At 46.6% G+C, this 16053-nt stretch overlaps 1 protein-coding gene across 1 annotated transcript; it reads left to right on the top strand.

Moving 5' to 3' along the window:
• The first annotated feature begins 5213 nt into the window (after positions 1-5213).
• Positions 5214-13788, top strand: SFRP2 (secreted frizzled related protein 2). The gene is made up of 3 exons (XM_003899279.3): positions 5214-5996; positions 8357-8437; positions 12614-13788. The coding sequence occupies exons 1-3, from the start codon at positions 5495-5497 to the stop codon at positions 12916-12918; spliced, it is 888 nt and encodes a 295-aa protein (XP_003899328.1). The 5' UTR covers positions 5214-5494; the 3' UTR covers positions 12919-13788.
• The last annotated feature ends 2265 nt before the right edge of the window (positions 13789-16053 follow it).

A 16053-nucleotide genomic window follows, 5' to 3' on the forward strand; every position in this document is an offset into this window, starting at 1 on the left:
TCTCCGGAGTGAAACACCAGCTTAGCCAGTGACCCCTGCTGTTCAAATCAGACAATGGAACCGGTCTTTGCGGAGACACTCCGTGGCTTGTGGACCACCCTGCATGAATGGCCTTGGGTTTTTGCTGTTTCCATTCAGGATTTCCTAATATGAGCAATTAGGAGATACTTCATTTCCAGGGTCTCATCAGCAGTTGCAACACATCAGTGAGCAATAACCTACTAGGACCCCAAAAAGAGACGGGGAAAGTGGGGAAGAAAGGGACAGGGGAGAGAAAAGAAGTGCCAATAAATATTTCTGTATTTAAGATTGCGAAATAGATTTACACCGTTAACATAAATCTCAAATTTTGGAACCCAAAGACCAAAGAATTTCTACTGGTCCAGCAAATTTGAGACCTTATGCTATAAATAAAAGGCTACAGTAAGGATGTGTGCACTAAACAGAAATGGAATTTCCTTCCCACAAGTCGAGCTCGCCGAACTGCCCTCCAGGTTTTTTGTTGTTGTTGTTGTTTTGTTTGTTTGTTTTTAATCAGAAGCAGCCCAGAGATACAAACAAGACATGCCATGCCTTAGCCCCATTCCTTCTCCCAAAATTTCTAGGGTTATTTTCTTATTGAAGGAACCACAGAAGTAACAGAAACTGGTCTCTCCCAAGGCACCAACCCACAGCTAGCCTCCATGATGTGCCGCTATCTTTCCCTGAGAGAAGCATGGTACCAAATAGCATTCAGTCCATTCCCAGTCAGCTGTGACTAAAACAGTCATGGGGCGGGGAAGAACAAGAAAATGTTCTGTTGCAGGTGATTATCCTTGCAAGTGTACTTGTTTTTATCATTTTGGAGTTTGGACTTTTTTTTAGTCATTTTCTACTGAGTTTCAAAACTTCGCTGTACTTGGGACAAAGACGTCTCGGGAATGTGGGGTTCACACTGGCTTTGAACCCACAGACCAATCTGCTTACACAGACCTGGGCAATTACAGTTCTCTCCAGGGTGGGATCCCTCGGGGCGAGGAGGGGTAGGCCCCAGGCTGGCTCCTGCTTTGCTCCCAAGGAACCGCCTTCTGCGTCTCCACCGCCCCCTTCCTCCTCCAGCGCGCCCCTTCAGGCAAGAAGGGGGCGCTGAGCCCCGCGTCGGCCTCGACCTCCCTAGACCCTTCGTTTGCTTTCCGAGCACCGATCTGGGGCCCAGACCCTTGAAATATTTAAGGAGATACGCGCAAGAGCTCGGGGTAGGAGTTAGCAAACTGTTTGTTCTCAGACTAGACTCTTCCTATGATGAGGAGCAAAGGCTCTTCAGACGCTGGCTCTGGTCTCGTCCTCGGAAACCCGCATCTGAAACGGTGGGGTCCGAGGAGCCAAAGCGTACACGGAGGTGCACCGCCGCGGGCACAGGTCCCCCCGCGTGGCGAGAGGAAGCGGCCCAGCCAGCGGGAGGGGCATCCTCGTTGTGGGGCCGGGTAGAGGGAGGGTCAAAGGCGAAAGAATGAGGTCATCCCCCCACCCCTCAAAAACACCTTCCTACAAGTAAAAATGTAACCGATCTCAGCGTAAAGGAACCTGACTTGCAACCCCAGAGGGACAATCTCTGTTTTGGGAAATGGCGCCCCCAGATGGCTACCTGAATTCCATGAAAAAATACTCACCAGGAGCAGGGAAGGCCCGGGTGTACTGACCCGGGGAGAGGTGACGTCACCCGCCCTGCTGGCCAGCGCGCGGCTGAAAGCCAGGCGGCAACGCAGTTGGAGATACCAGACAAGTCGCGACATGTCCCCAAGGATAGCCCGGTAGTCACTTCACCTCACCAAGGCACATGTAACGTCAGCAGCTGTACCGCTTACAGTATGGCCTGGTTTGTTATTTAACCTCTCCATACCTCAGTTTCCTAGTGACTGCTTGTGTGCAAAATGATCATCCGGGAGCCCGTGCTGGCTTGTGTGAATTAAGGAACTAGCATATTACACGCATCGTTTTTCTCGCTTTCACTCCTCAGAAATAAGGGTCCATCCGCTTTCATTTTACTACTCGCGGGTGGGGGTGGGAGGCTCGCTTTCCGCAGCTCTTCGCGGAGGCCAAGCGGACTCCCAGACAGGACAGAATCTCTGAACGTGAGAGTGAAGGTCTTGCCTGTCCAGAAACTCTTGTAGCCAGCACAGGTTTAAACAAGCCAAATTGTTCTGGAGAGATTGCTGGGGACTTTCTTTGTGCCTCAAGCTTCTTCAGTGCCCTAAGCACAGGAAACACTCAAGCAGAGCAGGGCCAAACCCAGGACGCGGGTGGTCGAGGCTCTTCCGTAGGCCTGCAGCATTGGGGTGAGATGATGTTCGTTCTGTGTGTAGTCTGGACCAAGCCCCTCTCCAGGGACCTATAGGCAGCCCCCTTTAAGCAAGATGTCCGGTGGTATGGGCATCTACCATCACTCACCCTGGGCTTGGGTAAATATATTTTCCGTTCCTAAAACAGGCAAGGACTAAATGGGCAGGGAGGGGGTAAACATGGACGGTCCACTGGTACAAATAAAAGCCTTTAGTGGGTTTTGATCAATTGCAAGGATCGAAGGAGACCTGTGGACCTGAGGGACAACTGGCAGCAGAGAAGAGTCCGGGTTCGTGAAGGCACCGCCGCGGGGCCGCGCCACTTGTGAACATCTCAGAGACCAGTCTGGGGAGGCGCGCTGGGATGGTCACCCAGTGTCCCGTCCGTGCGCTGCTTATATGGGCAGAGCTCCGTGCCCGTGTCCCAGGCTCTGCAGGAGGTTATTGCCCTGTTCCCCAGTGACCAACAGCACCGGTCTTGGACCAAAAGCAGAAGGGAGTGGGGAGCGCGACTTGAGGTGGCAACGGTAGCAGCAACGAGTGCAGGGTCGGGACGAGACTAAGTGGCGTGGGTTCTGGGAGGAGCAGCGATGGGCTGCAGGGGACGCCGCGGGCTACGCAAACAAGCTGGCCAGAGGTGGACACTGCGCACAGCAGGGATGGAGACTCAGGCACGACTCCCAGCGCCTCCTGGCGGCTAGCTGGGCCGCGAGGGCTCCCAAAACAATGCCGCAGCCCGCAGCCACTCCCGGGCATGCGGCAGCACCGGGCTCGAACCAGCCAGACCCGCTTCGGGCTCCTTGAACTCCCAGCAAGGGGCTCTGCGGGGCGGTGACCCCAGGGGAAGGCGTTGGGGATTGAGGGGTTGGCCGGGGGGATGGGGAGGCGTGAAAGCGAGAGGGCCCTTTTCCCACTCCCAGGCCCAAATCGTAGCATCTCTCGGAGCTCAGGCTCTTTTATTAGCTCTTTGGTTTGTTGTGCTTCTGTTTCCTTTGGGGTTTCATTGCAAAATAGTCTATGTTGGGAAGGGGGCTTTTAGACCTCTTGGTGCTTTCGTTAGAGACGAAAAGGCCCTGGACCAATTTGGGGAAAGAGAGGCCTTTTGCAGCTACCTCGGGCCCTTCCCCAGCAGAGCACCTGGAAGCTGGGCTCTTAGGGACGCAGATTCTTGGAGTTCAGAATGTTCATTCTCTCCAGATGGCGATTTTCCTGGCGTGTTTACGGTCAGCAGATAACACTGAGTGGGCTTTTGCCACCCACTCATTCATTACCCTGCTCCTCTAAGCAGCTGGACCACAAAGCGTGCTTGGTAACTTGGGCCTGGGAGCAGCCAAGGCCAATGCATCTTCCGGAAGGAGGGAAATTAGGAGGCCGGGGTCTGAGCCTGTGAATGGCGCTAAGTGGTCGGGAAGTAATAACAATGCGCCTACCTTACATATGAAAGAATTTCGCTCTCCGCGGATTATCTCTTTGGATCTTCACAGCCACCCCGAGAGAGAGGCTGAAGAGAGCGAAGGCCTCCGGTCCCCAAAGGGAGACAGGGGATAATTAGGCAAAAGGAACCCACCCCCCAACCCAGCGCGTGCGCGCACACACACACACTCACACACACGCTCACTTTCCCTTTCCTGGCACCCTATTCCTGGTTTACAGCTGTGAACTTACTGTTTGCGGTCAGAGACACTAGATCCCAGGCTCCACGAGAGCAGAAGTCGGCCTGTTTGTTCATTTCTGCACATCCAGCGCCCAGCATGGTGCCCCCTGGTACGTAGGGGATGAATGAGCTAATTCTAGCCCTCGTGGATCTCCAGGCAGTACTCCTTCCTCTGACCTCGCTCCCTTCCAGCCTGCGCATCTTTTGTGCCCGTCTTTTGTGCCGGCCACCAGTCTTTACAAACAGTGCCCTGGGGGCCCATACTCCGGCTTTCCAGAGCGCACTGCTGCAAGGGCGGCTGTGTGTTAGAGCTGGTAATGCCTTCGAGTATTGAGTCACGCCATTCATTTAAGAAGGGAAAGTCTCTTCTCCAAAACGAGGAAATGGTGGGCAGTCCTGTGTGACTGGTGAGACTCTTGTAGGGGTGTTTCTACAACGACAAAACCCTTGCTAGCACTCACTCCAACAAAATGACAAACCCGTTTTATTAGTATTTCGTTTTCCATGTAAAGTTCTGCTCATACGAATATATTTATAATTCTGACTTTTTTTCTTTTTAGGGCAGTGGGGAGCACACCGACAGGCTGCTAAACTGTAGCTGGAGATTCGAGGGAAAACGAAGTTCGCCAAGGCGGCCTTGGGCGGGCAGGTCCCGAGCTCCATCCCAGGGCACAAAGAGCCCAGGGGCTGCTGGCTCCGCGGCTACCAGGGACGCAGCTCCCCAATCCCCAACAACACACACACGTACACATACACACACACACATACACACACACACACACACACACACACACACACACACGGCTATCAGGGACGTAGCCCTCCCACCCCCAACACAAGCGCACACACACACCCTCTCCCACCCATGCCTGGCAACACAGCAGAAACTTCGGGCTGGGGCAAAACAAGCTCGGGCCCTGGCCGCACGCGGGGCGAGGTGCGTTCCCGCCAGGACCTAGCCACGAGGCGGCTCGTGGGGTGCCCTGCGTGCCCCCCACTCCTGCAGCCCGCGCCCTGCTCGCTCACTGTTGGGGCACAGCGGTCAGGCTTCTCTGTTTGTTGTTTAAAGAAATCCTAGGGCGGGCGCGCGGCGGCATCTGGGGAGGGGGCGCAGCCAGAATTCCCTTCCAGCAAGCGCGTGAGGGGCAATCTCAACGCAAAACCAGACCCAGAAAGTAGTGACCAGCCCTCCTCGGATTACCCTTTATTGGCTCCTCCCTTGCTCCCCCCGCCCGCAGATCTGCATAAAAAAGGCCAAGAAAACTCTGGCTGTGCCCCAGCAGCGGCTCATTCTGCTCCCCCGGGTCGGAGCCCCCCGGAGCTGCGCGCCGGCTTGCAGCGCCTCGCCCGCGGCTGTCTTCCCGGTGTCCCGCTTCTCCGCGCCCCGGCCGCCGGCTGCCAGCTTTTCAGGCCCCCGAGTCGCACCGAGCGAAGAGAGCGGGCCCGGGACAAGCTTGGACTCCGGCCGCCTCTCCCTTCCCCGGCTCCGCTCCCTCTGCCCCCTCGGGGTCGCGCGCCCACGATGCTGCAGGGCCCCGGCTCGCTGCTGCTGCTGGTCCTCGCCTCGCACTGCTGCCTGGGCTCGGCGCGCGGGCTCTTCCTCTTCGGCCAGCCCGACTTCTCCTACAAGCGCAGCAATTGCAAGCCCATCCCGGCCAACCTGCAGCTGTGCCACGGCATCGAGTACCAGAACATGCGACTGCCCAACCTGCTGGGCCACGAGACCATGAAGGAGGTGCTGGAGCAGGCCGGCGCTTGGATCCCGTTGGTCATGAAGCAGTGCCACCCGGACACCAAGAAGTTCCTATGCTCGCTCTTCGCCCCCGTCTGCCTCGACGACCTAGACGAGACCATCCAGCCGTGCCACTCGCTCTGCGTGCAGGTGAAGGACCGCTGCGCCCCGGTCATGTCCGCCTTCGGCTTCCCCTGGCCCGACATGCTCGAGTGCGACCGTTTCCCCCAAGACAACGACCTCTGCATCCCCCTCGCTAGTAGCGACCACCTCCTGCCGGCCACCGAGGAAGGTAAGCCTTCCCGCTTGTTTCCCCACTCCCTGCTTGGCTGACACGCTCCCAGGAGATCCCGCCCCTGCCACGCAACCCAGTGCATCCCTGCTTGGGGTGCCAGTAGCAGGAAGGGCAGAAGTTCTTCCTGACCTGGTCTGTCATCACGACAAGCCTGTATCAAATTTGAGGCACCCCTCCCCCACCGCCCAAGTCTCGCATTCTGCTCCCGAGTTGTACCAGTTATACTTAAGGGCAGTTAAAAAAAAAAACCGAAGAACTGAACGGCGGTTTAAAAAAAAATAGATACACGATTATTGTTAAAGATGCTAGCTAGCACTGGAGCCACGCAGAGCGTTGGAAGTGGTGTTTGATGGAGGAGTTGGTGGTGAGCACTCTGGCCAGAGGGCCCTCGCTCAGCCTCATTCTGCAGCTTCCTACCACTGGGCAGGATTCTAGTCACAGGGACATTTCCCGTACAGGCAGGAAAACCAGGATGTACAAGTAGATAATCTTTTAAGGTACTTTTTGTCCTTTGTCAATTTAGATTTTGGAAATAAAACTGGGACTGGCACGGAGTGTGTGGAAAATTGAGCATTGGTTGTAACTGCTCAGGTACTTGAGGAAGAGGGCGTAAAGGGAATCTCTGGAAATCAATTTTCTATCGCTATCAGTTTTTAACTTAGGAGTGGTTGTGATTAGCTGGAGAAAAATCATGCAAAAGAGATTCCCAAGTTTTTAGAAAACGGAGGGAGAGTTCCTGTGCAAAAACGATCAAAGCAATGAAAACCGCATGAGCTCTCGATATTTTTTCTGAAAGAAAAACATATACAATGCGCCTGAGCTGATTTGGGTCCCCTGGGTTGGAAAAGGGAGCTTCCTAATCCCTTTCAGGGCTTCAGCAGCCTCTCCCTTTCAATCTCTAGTTGTTTTCCTACAGACATCATTAGTTAAAGCAAATGCAGAGTTCTTTAGCAATCTTTCCTGGCAGGGACCATGAGTTTGCAATCATCTTATTGGTTAGATTTCTAATTTATTGCAAATGTTTGGCATTTTTCAAGCATTTGTCCAACATATACCATAGACCAACCAATACAGGTTAGTAACATTTTATATACATTCTGAGAGCTCCTAATTAGAAACGTTTGATTTTGTTTGGGTGAGGGGACTTAAGGGCAGTTTTATGTATGTTGCTTTTATTTCTTCCCACTATCAGCAGCAACATTACGCATCTTACATTTCTCCAAAAAGCCACGTTTCTCCTTCAAAATAAAAGTTCATGTTCTTCAAAATTCCATCTTTGTGATTTTTCTAATTTGATAAATAACACTTCTATTAAGTCACATAGTTTTCTATGAACATTAAATTTCATATTATGGAAAATCTTCTAATTTCACCTAAATTTTAAAGACATAATTAACACATTTATAAATGAGAGAAGGGAAATATAGTTGTTCTTTTTTTTTTACTTTTCCCAAGAAATCAGACTCTTAGAAAAGCTTTTAGGAGGCCTTCTGATAATTGTGCTAGTATACAATCCCTAGGTTTGATCAGACCACTAAACTGTTTTGCTTCATCTTTGATTAGCTTCAGAAACAGGCTTGTTTGTTTGTTTGTTTGTTTGTTTTGAGAGTTTGAAACAGGCAAAGAAGGGCAAGAAGAACCTGTACCAGGGAGCTTGCAGACAGCAATGAAATGAATGCTGCCTAACTCAAGCAGAATCTTGGCAGAAGGAACAAGGTGACACAGAACCACTTAGAGCAGGCTATTGTAATTAGTGAGATGTGTTTTCAAGGTGGAAACAGCCCATATGTGGAACACGAGCCAGTCACCCCTCCCAGTCCAGACTTGGGCCCCCTGAGATACAGAGCTCTGCTGAGTAGAGCCAGCTACACTGGTGTCCTGTGGCTAAGAAAGACAATCTTTTGGCGATATTTTATAGTTACCAGTTTTCCCAAACCCCTCAAAGATCTTTGGTTCTTTGGTTGCTTTCTCCTTCGAAAGGCCTTGGGAATAACTTTTTCAGACTGAATTTCCCAGAGCTTGGGAGGATGAACTGAAAAGCTGCACCCTGACTCAGTTAACCATAACTACACACACTTGTACACTCTGCCCACAACTCCCTTTTTATTTGAGTCATAATTTATTAAACACAACAACATATAGGCATTCTCATTTTGCTCCCACCCCTCAAAAAAATGGGAAGCATGGGGGAACTTTCTTACGAATGAGTGATCCTACTTTTACAGAGGAGGCAGAAGCTGAGGTTAAATAGGACAATCGCTACTTTTGCCTGGATGAGTCTCTTTGAATTGTTTACAAACGCCACCTGCTGTTCCCTTTTAAGCAAACTTACTAAAGACTGTTTTCTACATTTCTAGCTCCAAAGGTATGTGAAGCCTGCAAAAATAAAAATGACGACGACAACGACATAATGGAAACACTTTGTAAAAATGATTTTGGTAAGTAATACAACAACAACAACAGATTTCACATTCAGAAGTTTTATTTACCAGTAAATCTTCAAGGTACAAATCATTATGATGTTGCCAGATAAAGGTTGGGTAAATACCATTATAGCTCATGTTTCCCAAAACCATCTAACTTGATCTATCCTAGTTTCCTCCTTATGTAACTGTCTAGCATTGCGATGTATCTTGTCAGCTAAGACTCATTGTTCTGTTAAGCCAATAATCAAATAATGAAAATTATTCTGGTTATCAATTTCCAATGGCACATTTCAAATAATGAAAATTATTCAGATGATCAATTTCCAATGGCACATTTTAAATCTTTTTTTTTTTTTTTTTGCCAACAGGCATAATCCTGAGTCCTGTTTTCTTTTGATTACTTAACATGTGCACCAGGGATGGAAGTGTAAATATTAGCCCCAGCCAAACAGATTCAAGGCATTAAATTGGCCACAAATAAAAATATTTTTACTTTCTTTATAACCCATAATGATTTGCTCCTCTGTGCTCTACCATTAGTGAATATATCCAAGGCAATGATTAATAATTTGTCGAGGAGGGGTTCCTTAAATTGAAAAAGAAGAGTGGCTTACTGAGAAGACACCTAACATGGAACACCTAACAACCTTAAACCACCACCTTAAAATCCCTTTTAAAAGGTTTTTGTAAATTTTTGTATGACTAAGTCTAGACACATTTGCCACAGTTTTGAAATAGTTTTTAAAAGAAAAAAAAAAAAGTCTTAGAGATTTACTTTAGCAAGATACATGATAGATGACATGGTGTTTGGGGACAATAAAAAACACATGCGATATGTTCCATAAGTTGCAAGTCACTCCCCTGAAAACAGGATCATAAGGGGAAAGAGAGATGGGACTTTGTCTGCATAGAACTCCACCAGCACCTCATCTGCTGACTTCAGGGCTCTCAGATCAGAAGAGGAGCCCAGCTAGACACAGGATCAATGCTAAATTCAGAGCTGGGAATGACCAGGAACTTCACCCAGAGGCATTCTTGCTTTTATCCTTTTCCAAGGGCAGGTACTTTTTGGTATGTCGGAATTATTGGTACCTTTCTAAAAAGTATTTATTCAGGCACAAGGCTGAACTTACTCATAAATAGACATGTTCCCAGCTCTGTCAATCAATAATGGAGTCTAATAGACCCATATTAACACTTCTACATATTCAACATAGTCCTCGAGACTGAGGGAAATAACTCCAGCTCTCAGTCTCCTTACCTTGCCATCCCAGAAATCTCAGTCCTGGTCAGGTCCCTAAAACTCTAGAACCATCCAATCCCTACTCTTTGACAGCTCCAGGTCTCTTCCAGAAAGTGTCCTGGGTTTAACTCTGACTGGTCCCAGAACCACCATAGCCCCAGGGTTGGGAAAGGCTTCACACTGCTGAGGAGGGAGAAAGAAGGGAGGTAGCTCAAAGTCCTTAGCAACCTTTCCCCTCAGGAGGAGCCACAAGTGGGGCTGACGGAGTTTCATACACCTGTTTTCAAATGTCCACAACCCTCAAACTGGCTGAGGGCCAGGCATGTTAGCAGCAGATAATTCCCAATCACCAGAGCCTTACCAAAACACAGTTCTCAGCCCCCATGCTATATCATTAAGGGCAAGATAGAAAAATATCATTTATATAAAATTTATATTAAAAAGTCTATAAAATATCATGTTCTTCTGGCAGTTTATATCCTTTGCACTACACATAAAACAGATCCTTCCTGACTTCCATGAAAAGTTGATTGTTATATTGTGGAGCTCCATAACAACTGGCTTTGGGAAACACACACACACACACACACACACACACACACACACACCTATTACTTGCTTGCTTTGTGGCTGACCTTACAGAATACCCCCTTTCTAAGGATGCCCTATCAAGACATGAGCCAAAACATGGATGCCTGTGTGCCTTAGTGTGCTCTCTCCTTACAGAGAGAAAGCCTTTCAAAACAACACAGAAGTTATCACACTTAAGGTATCACATGCATAGATACCTCACAAGCTTTGTTTTCTATTTCTTCACTCTCATTTTGACCCACAGAGGGATAATGAAGCAGAATTTCAAGAACTGCGTCATACGATTGTTGGTTTATAAGCACTATTCCATCTTGCCTCTGTTCTTTGTGAATAATGGAAGAGTAGGAGGAACAAGCATAGAAATCTGATTTATTTGACTTGACTACTCTGGAAGGCATCACCTCTTCCCTACTGTGCTCCTGAAGTACAAGGGAAATTCAATGGTGCAAGTACTGGCGAATAAAAAAACGGTTCAGAACTACCTTCCTATATATACAACCTATTGTAGGACCAGAAAGTATCATCACCTCTGCTTCCTATCCCATCCTGCATCCTCAGTCACATCCTCCAGGACAGGAAAGGTTATGTGGGGGATTCGATTCTCTCTGTTTGGGCCTAGCTGAAAATCCAAGGAGAAAATCCCTAATGTTTTCTCATGATAAACATTTGCAAAATTAGTTATTTTAGAGCTAGACAAAGACGACTAATAAATCTTCCTCCTGGTTAAAAGTGATGGTTTTTTCTGATGTTTGGAGCTTGAGAATGTTTCATTTGGCCAGGTGAAATCTTATATATGCCCTATCTGTACTACAGACAAGGCTCCCAGGTAAAGTGTAATCAGTCCATTTCTCCCACCATGGTAAGGTCTATCCAACACCCTACTCCCAATGCAGAGGACACAAGAGCATGCAACATTTCCACAAGTATGGCTTATTCCATGACTTGAGTCTCAAAAACTGAGAACTCAGTACCACAGTTCAGATGCATATCATACCAGACAAAACCATGGTTGGCCAAGTCATAGCATCTTTGATTTACCTGATGTAGCGTCTATAATTTCCTGGTTGGCTAGAAAGCCATACTCAGTCAAATTCCCTTTCTGATATTTAAAAAGAGAAAAAGAAAATCTCAAAAACAGTTATACGCAACACAGAAAAATCTTCCTCTATTACTAATTTAAACATAGATTAAACTCCATCAAAGTCAGGAAGTCATACTTACACATCATCTATACAGAATAGCTGTCAGGGTCACCCAGGGTCTTAGGACACATTGCAGCTGGGCAAGTTTATGCTGCAACCAGTACAAAAACATTGACATTGCCTCAAGACACTACAGTGGTATTACAGGAGGAGGTTTGGCAACCAGAGTTCTAGGAAACAACCTAAACTGGGTGACCTCATGCAAGTCACTAAACTTCTCTGGATTTAAGATTCTTTGTGTACTAACAAGCGATTTTAATGGGATGATCCCTTCTAACCTTAAAATTCTATTCTTTTCCTGCTTTCATGGAGTCTTGAAATTTAATTCCAGCATGTACGTTTGTAGGGCTTTCATTCCCAGAGCATACTGTTCATGACTATAAAACGTGTCCTTTATAGTAAACCACTTACTTTTGGTCTTCTCATTCTAACGAGTCTACATATACATTTTGGAAACAGTACATATATGATCTGTAAACGCCTTGGCCTTGGACAGGCAAATGATAGCATATAAGGATGAGGTCTTCAGAAAAACACTTTTATGACTAAACATGTTGTGCTGTTAAAAAGAGACTTGCATATTTTTTCTCCTAGTTACTTTACCAAATCAAATGCAGCTGTAAGATCAATTCTCCTTCCCTGTAATCTGTTCTTTAGAAAACAATGATTGTGTGATACAGTTTCCTTACAGGTTTGTCCAAAAACCTCTCCTACATAATAAATTGAGTTTAGGTTTACGGCCACAGAAGGATCATGTTTCACGTAAGAATCAGGCATTTCTTTTCATGCTTAAGTTTCCAATAGAGGAAGTCATTTGTTGGGGAGAGCATGCACCACATGCAACCTTCTTACAAACACAAGGGTGGGTGAGGAAAGGAGAAGAAAAGTTCACTGAGTCCTGCAAAGAGAAAGAGTTTTGAAAAAATGGCTGATTGGAAACAAAGTGCCTGGCAAATGCTTTGAGGCTTAGCAGTGGAGCCACCTGCTGCCCCTAGCTCCCAACCCCTGATCTGCAGCCTCTGAGGGTCCCATTAGCTCTAGGAAGCCTCTCTTTCCTCGTCCAGGACAAGTCACATGAGTAGGCAGAATGGGGGGAGGTATAGTGTATTCCCTCATTATAACTGATATGACTCTTTCTGCCCTCTCTCATAGCACTGAAAATAAAAGTGAAGGAGATAACCTACATCAACCGAGATACCAAAATCATCCTGGAGACCAAGAGCAAGACCATTTACAAGCTGAACGGTGTGTCCGAAAGGGACCTGAAGAAATCGGTGCTGTGGCTCAAAGACAGCTTGCAGTGCACCTGTGAGGAGATGAACGACATCAACGCGCCCTATCTGGTCATGGGACAGAAACAGGGTGGGGAGCTGGTGATCACCTCGGTGAAGCGGTGGCAGAAGGGGCAGAGAGAGTTCAAGCGCATCTCCCGCAGCATCCGCAAGCTGCAGTGCTAGTCCTGGCATCCTGATGGCTCCGACAGGCCTGCTCCAGAGCATGGCTGACCATTTCTGCTCTGGGATCTCAGCTCCCACTTCCCAAGCACACTCCCAGCTGCTCCAGCCTCAGCCTGGACAGCTTCCCCCTGCCTTTTGCACGTTTGCATCCCCAGCATTTCCTGAGTTATAAGGCCCCAGGGGGCCACAGGAGTGGATAGCTGTTTTCGCTTAAAGGAAAAGCCCACCCGAATCTTGTAGAAATATTCAAACTAATAAAATCATGAATATTTTTTATGATGTTTAAAAATAGCTCACGTTAAAGCTAGTTTTGAATAGGTGCAACTGTGACTTGGGTCTGGTTGTTTGTTGTTTGTTGTTTTGAGTCAGCTGATTTTCACTTCCCACTGAGGTTGTCACAACGTGCAAATTGCTTCAATTTTCTCTGTGGCCCAAACTTGTCGGTCACAACCCTGTTGAGATAAAGCTGGCTGTTATCTCAACATCTTCCTCAGCTCCACACTGAGACTCAGTGTCTAAGTCTTACAACAATTCATCATTTTATACCTTCAATGGGAACTTCAACTGTTACATGTATCACATTCCAGCTACAGTACTTCCATTTATTAAAAGCACATTAACCATTTCTATAGCATGATTTCTTCAAGTAAAAGGCAAAAGATATGAATTTTATAATTGACTTGAGTACTTTAAGCCTTGTTTAAAACATTTCTTACTTAACTTTTGCAAATTAAACCCACTGTAGCTTACCTGTAATATACATAGTAGTTTACCTTTAAAAGTTGTAAAAATATTGCTTTAACCAACACTGTAAATATTTCAGATAAACATTATATTCTTGTATATAAACTTTACATCCTGTTTTACCTATTCTTTGTCTTTTGTCTTGTTAGTAAAAGGAACTGGGAATGGAGCTATGCATGAGACGTCACTTCCTTCCATGAGCCCAGCCCTCCAGCAGTTTAAAGTGATCTACTTCTCAAGTGACTCAGAAAGTGTCTCCCCCTCCACCACCCTGCCCCGTATCTCACAGATTTCACTGCTGCTGACCCTGTAGAAGCAGCGACTTCCAGCCTCTGGAAAGGGGTTGCCTTCTTTTGACCCTTCTGAGCAGTCCAGCTGCAGCTATGTGGAAACACTGCCCTAAACTTAAGGCTTATGAGCTTTACAGTTATGCTTTTCATTTTCTGAGATTTTTCATACTGAAAAAGGATCACCACTGCAAAAATGTTAATTCCTTCCTCAACTCAAATCTAACCCTCAGATAAAGAGAGCCATGATTTGGAGAGTATCCACTGTAATGCAAGGAGGAGGAAGGGGATGGTGAAAACTTGAATTAGGATAAAAAGGAAGAGACAGACATCTGTCCATTAAATGTCCCTTAGTCCTTTCCGACTGCTATAACAAAATACCTTATACTGGGTAGTTAATAAACAACAGAAATTTGTTGCTCACAGTTCCGGAGGCTGCAAAGTCCAAGATCAAGGTGGTGGCAGATTTTGATGTCTAATGAGGGCTCTCTGCTTTACAGATGGTGCCTTCTTGCTGTGTCCTCACATGGCAGAAGGGGTGAACAAGCTCCCTCTAGCCTCTTTTATAAGGGCACTAATCCTATTCATGGGGCTCAACCCTCACGACCTAGTCACTTTCCAAAGGCCCCATCTCCTAACACCAACACATTGCAGATTCAATCTCAGCAAAAGAATTTTGGAGTGGACACAACCATTCAGACCACAGCAATGTCCATCCAAACACTTCATTTTAGTATAGGATCTCCACAGCAATTCTATTAGGCTCAGAGAGATTAAGCAGCACAGCTCATCAGAGGCAGAGCCAGGGCTGAAACTAAAGGCTTCTCTGAACACAAATTCTGCCTTTTATTCAACCTGTAAGTGGATTATAGAAACATGATGGCACTCATTTATTCAATAAATATTTATTGAGCCTCTGCAACATGTCAGGCCATGTTCTAAGTGCTGGGGATACAGACATTACTCTTGGTTCTTACAAAGCTTATATGAGAGAGTGAAAGAAAATAAATTTCATAATTACATATTTATAACTGATAAGTTACAAATAGTAAGAGTACAGGTAATACATGAGGGCAATGGTTTCCCCATCAAATCTGGAATTTCTAGTGGCATTCATGTAAAGCCTTTATCTGATGACGTTTTATCAATTTAGTTTAAGTTTCCTGAATGTACATCCATGTTCATCTCTCTACAGCATCTCAATTCTTCTGGAATGAAAAGTTCCTACAGTCCACAGCCTGGGCTACATGGTTTGGATGGCCCCTTTCAGGCTCCTCTGGGCTGCCACTTGACTCTGCTTCTCATCTATTTCTACAACTCAGGACCCACCCTACTCACAGGGTGCCTATGGGCTGGATTAAAAGGGGGTGCTCATGGATCAAGGCCAATACTCATTTTAAATATTTAGAGTGGGAAACTAGGGACCTTAGAAAAGGCAGGGGAAAAAAGGGGAAGATAAGATAAAACAAAAAGAGAGGAAACAGTAAACCAAGGAATCACGAATCAGAAGTGGGAAATATGTACAATGAGCCAAAACTAATGGAAAGAAAAATTTGGAAGAAACTGACCCACCTGAACGTTCCCTTTCCATTTAAGCCAAAAGTCATGTGCTCATGGAATGGAATGCAAAAACTTCAGTTCTGGGGAGCAGGTTAATGACATACATGCCTCCTTTGGTCATGTTTTAAGGAGTTAGCAGCTCTGGTATCACCCAAATGTCTGCCTCCTGTCATACATAGTCATGTTTCACTTAAAAACAGGGGAGTGTTCTGAGAAACACACTGTGAAACCATTTTGTCATTGAGTGAACATCGTAGAGTGTACTCACCCAATCCTAGATGGTGTAGCCTACTACACATCTAGGCTATATGGTAGAGCCTATTGCTCCTAGGCTACAAAGCTATAGAGCATGTTACTGTACTTAATACTGTAGTCAGTTGTAACACAATGGTAAGTACTTGTGTTTCTAAACATATCTAAATATAGAAAAGGTACAGAAAAATATGGTATAAAAGATAAAATATGGTACACCTGTATAGGGCAGCTCCATTATAATTTTATGGGACCACTACTGTATACACAGTCTATCACTGACCAAAATGTT

This window comes from Papio anubis, chromosome 3 (assembly GCF_008728515.1).
Source record: "Papio anubis isolate 15944 chromosome 3, Panubis1.0, whole genome shotgun sequence".
Lineage (NCBI taxonomy): Eukaryota > Metazoa > Chordata > Mammalia > Primates > Cercopithecidae > Papio > Papio anubis.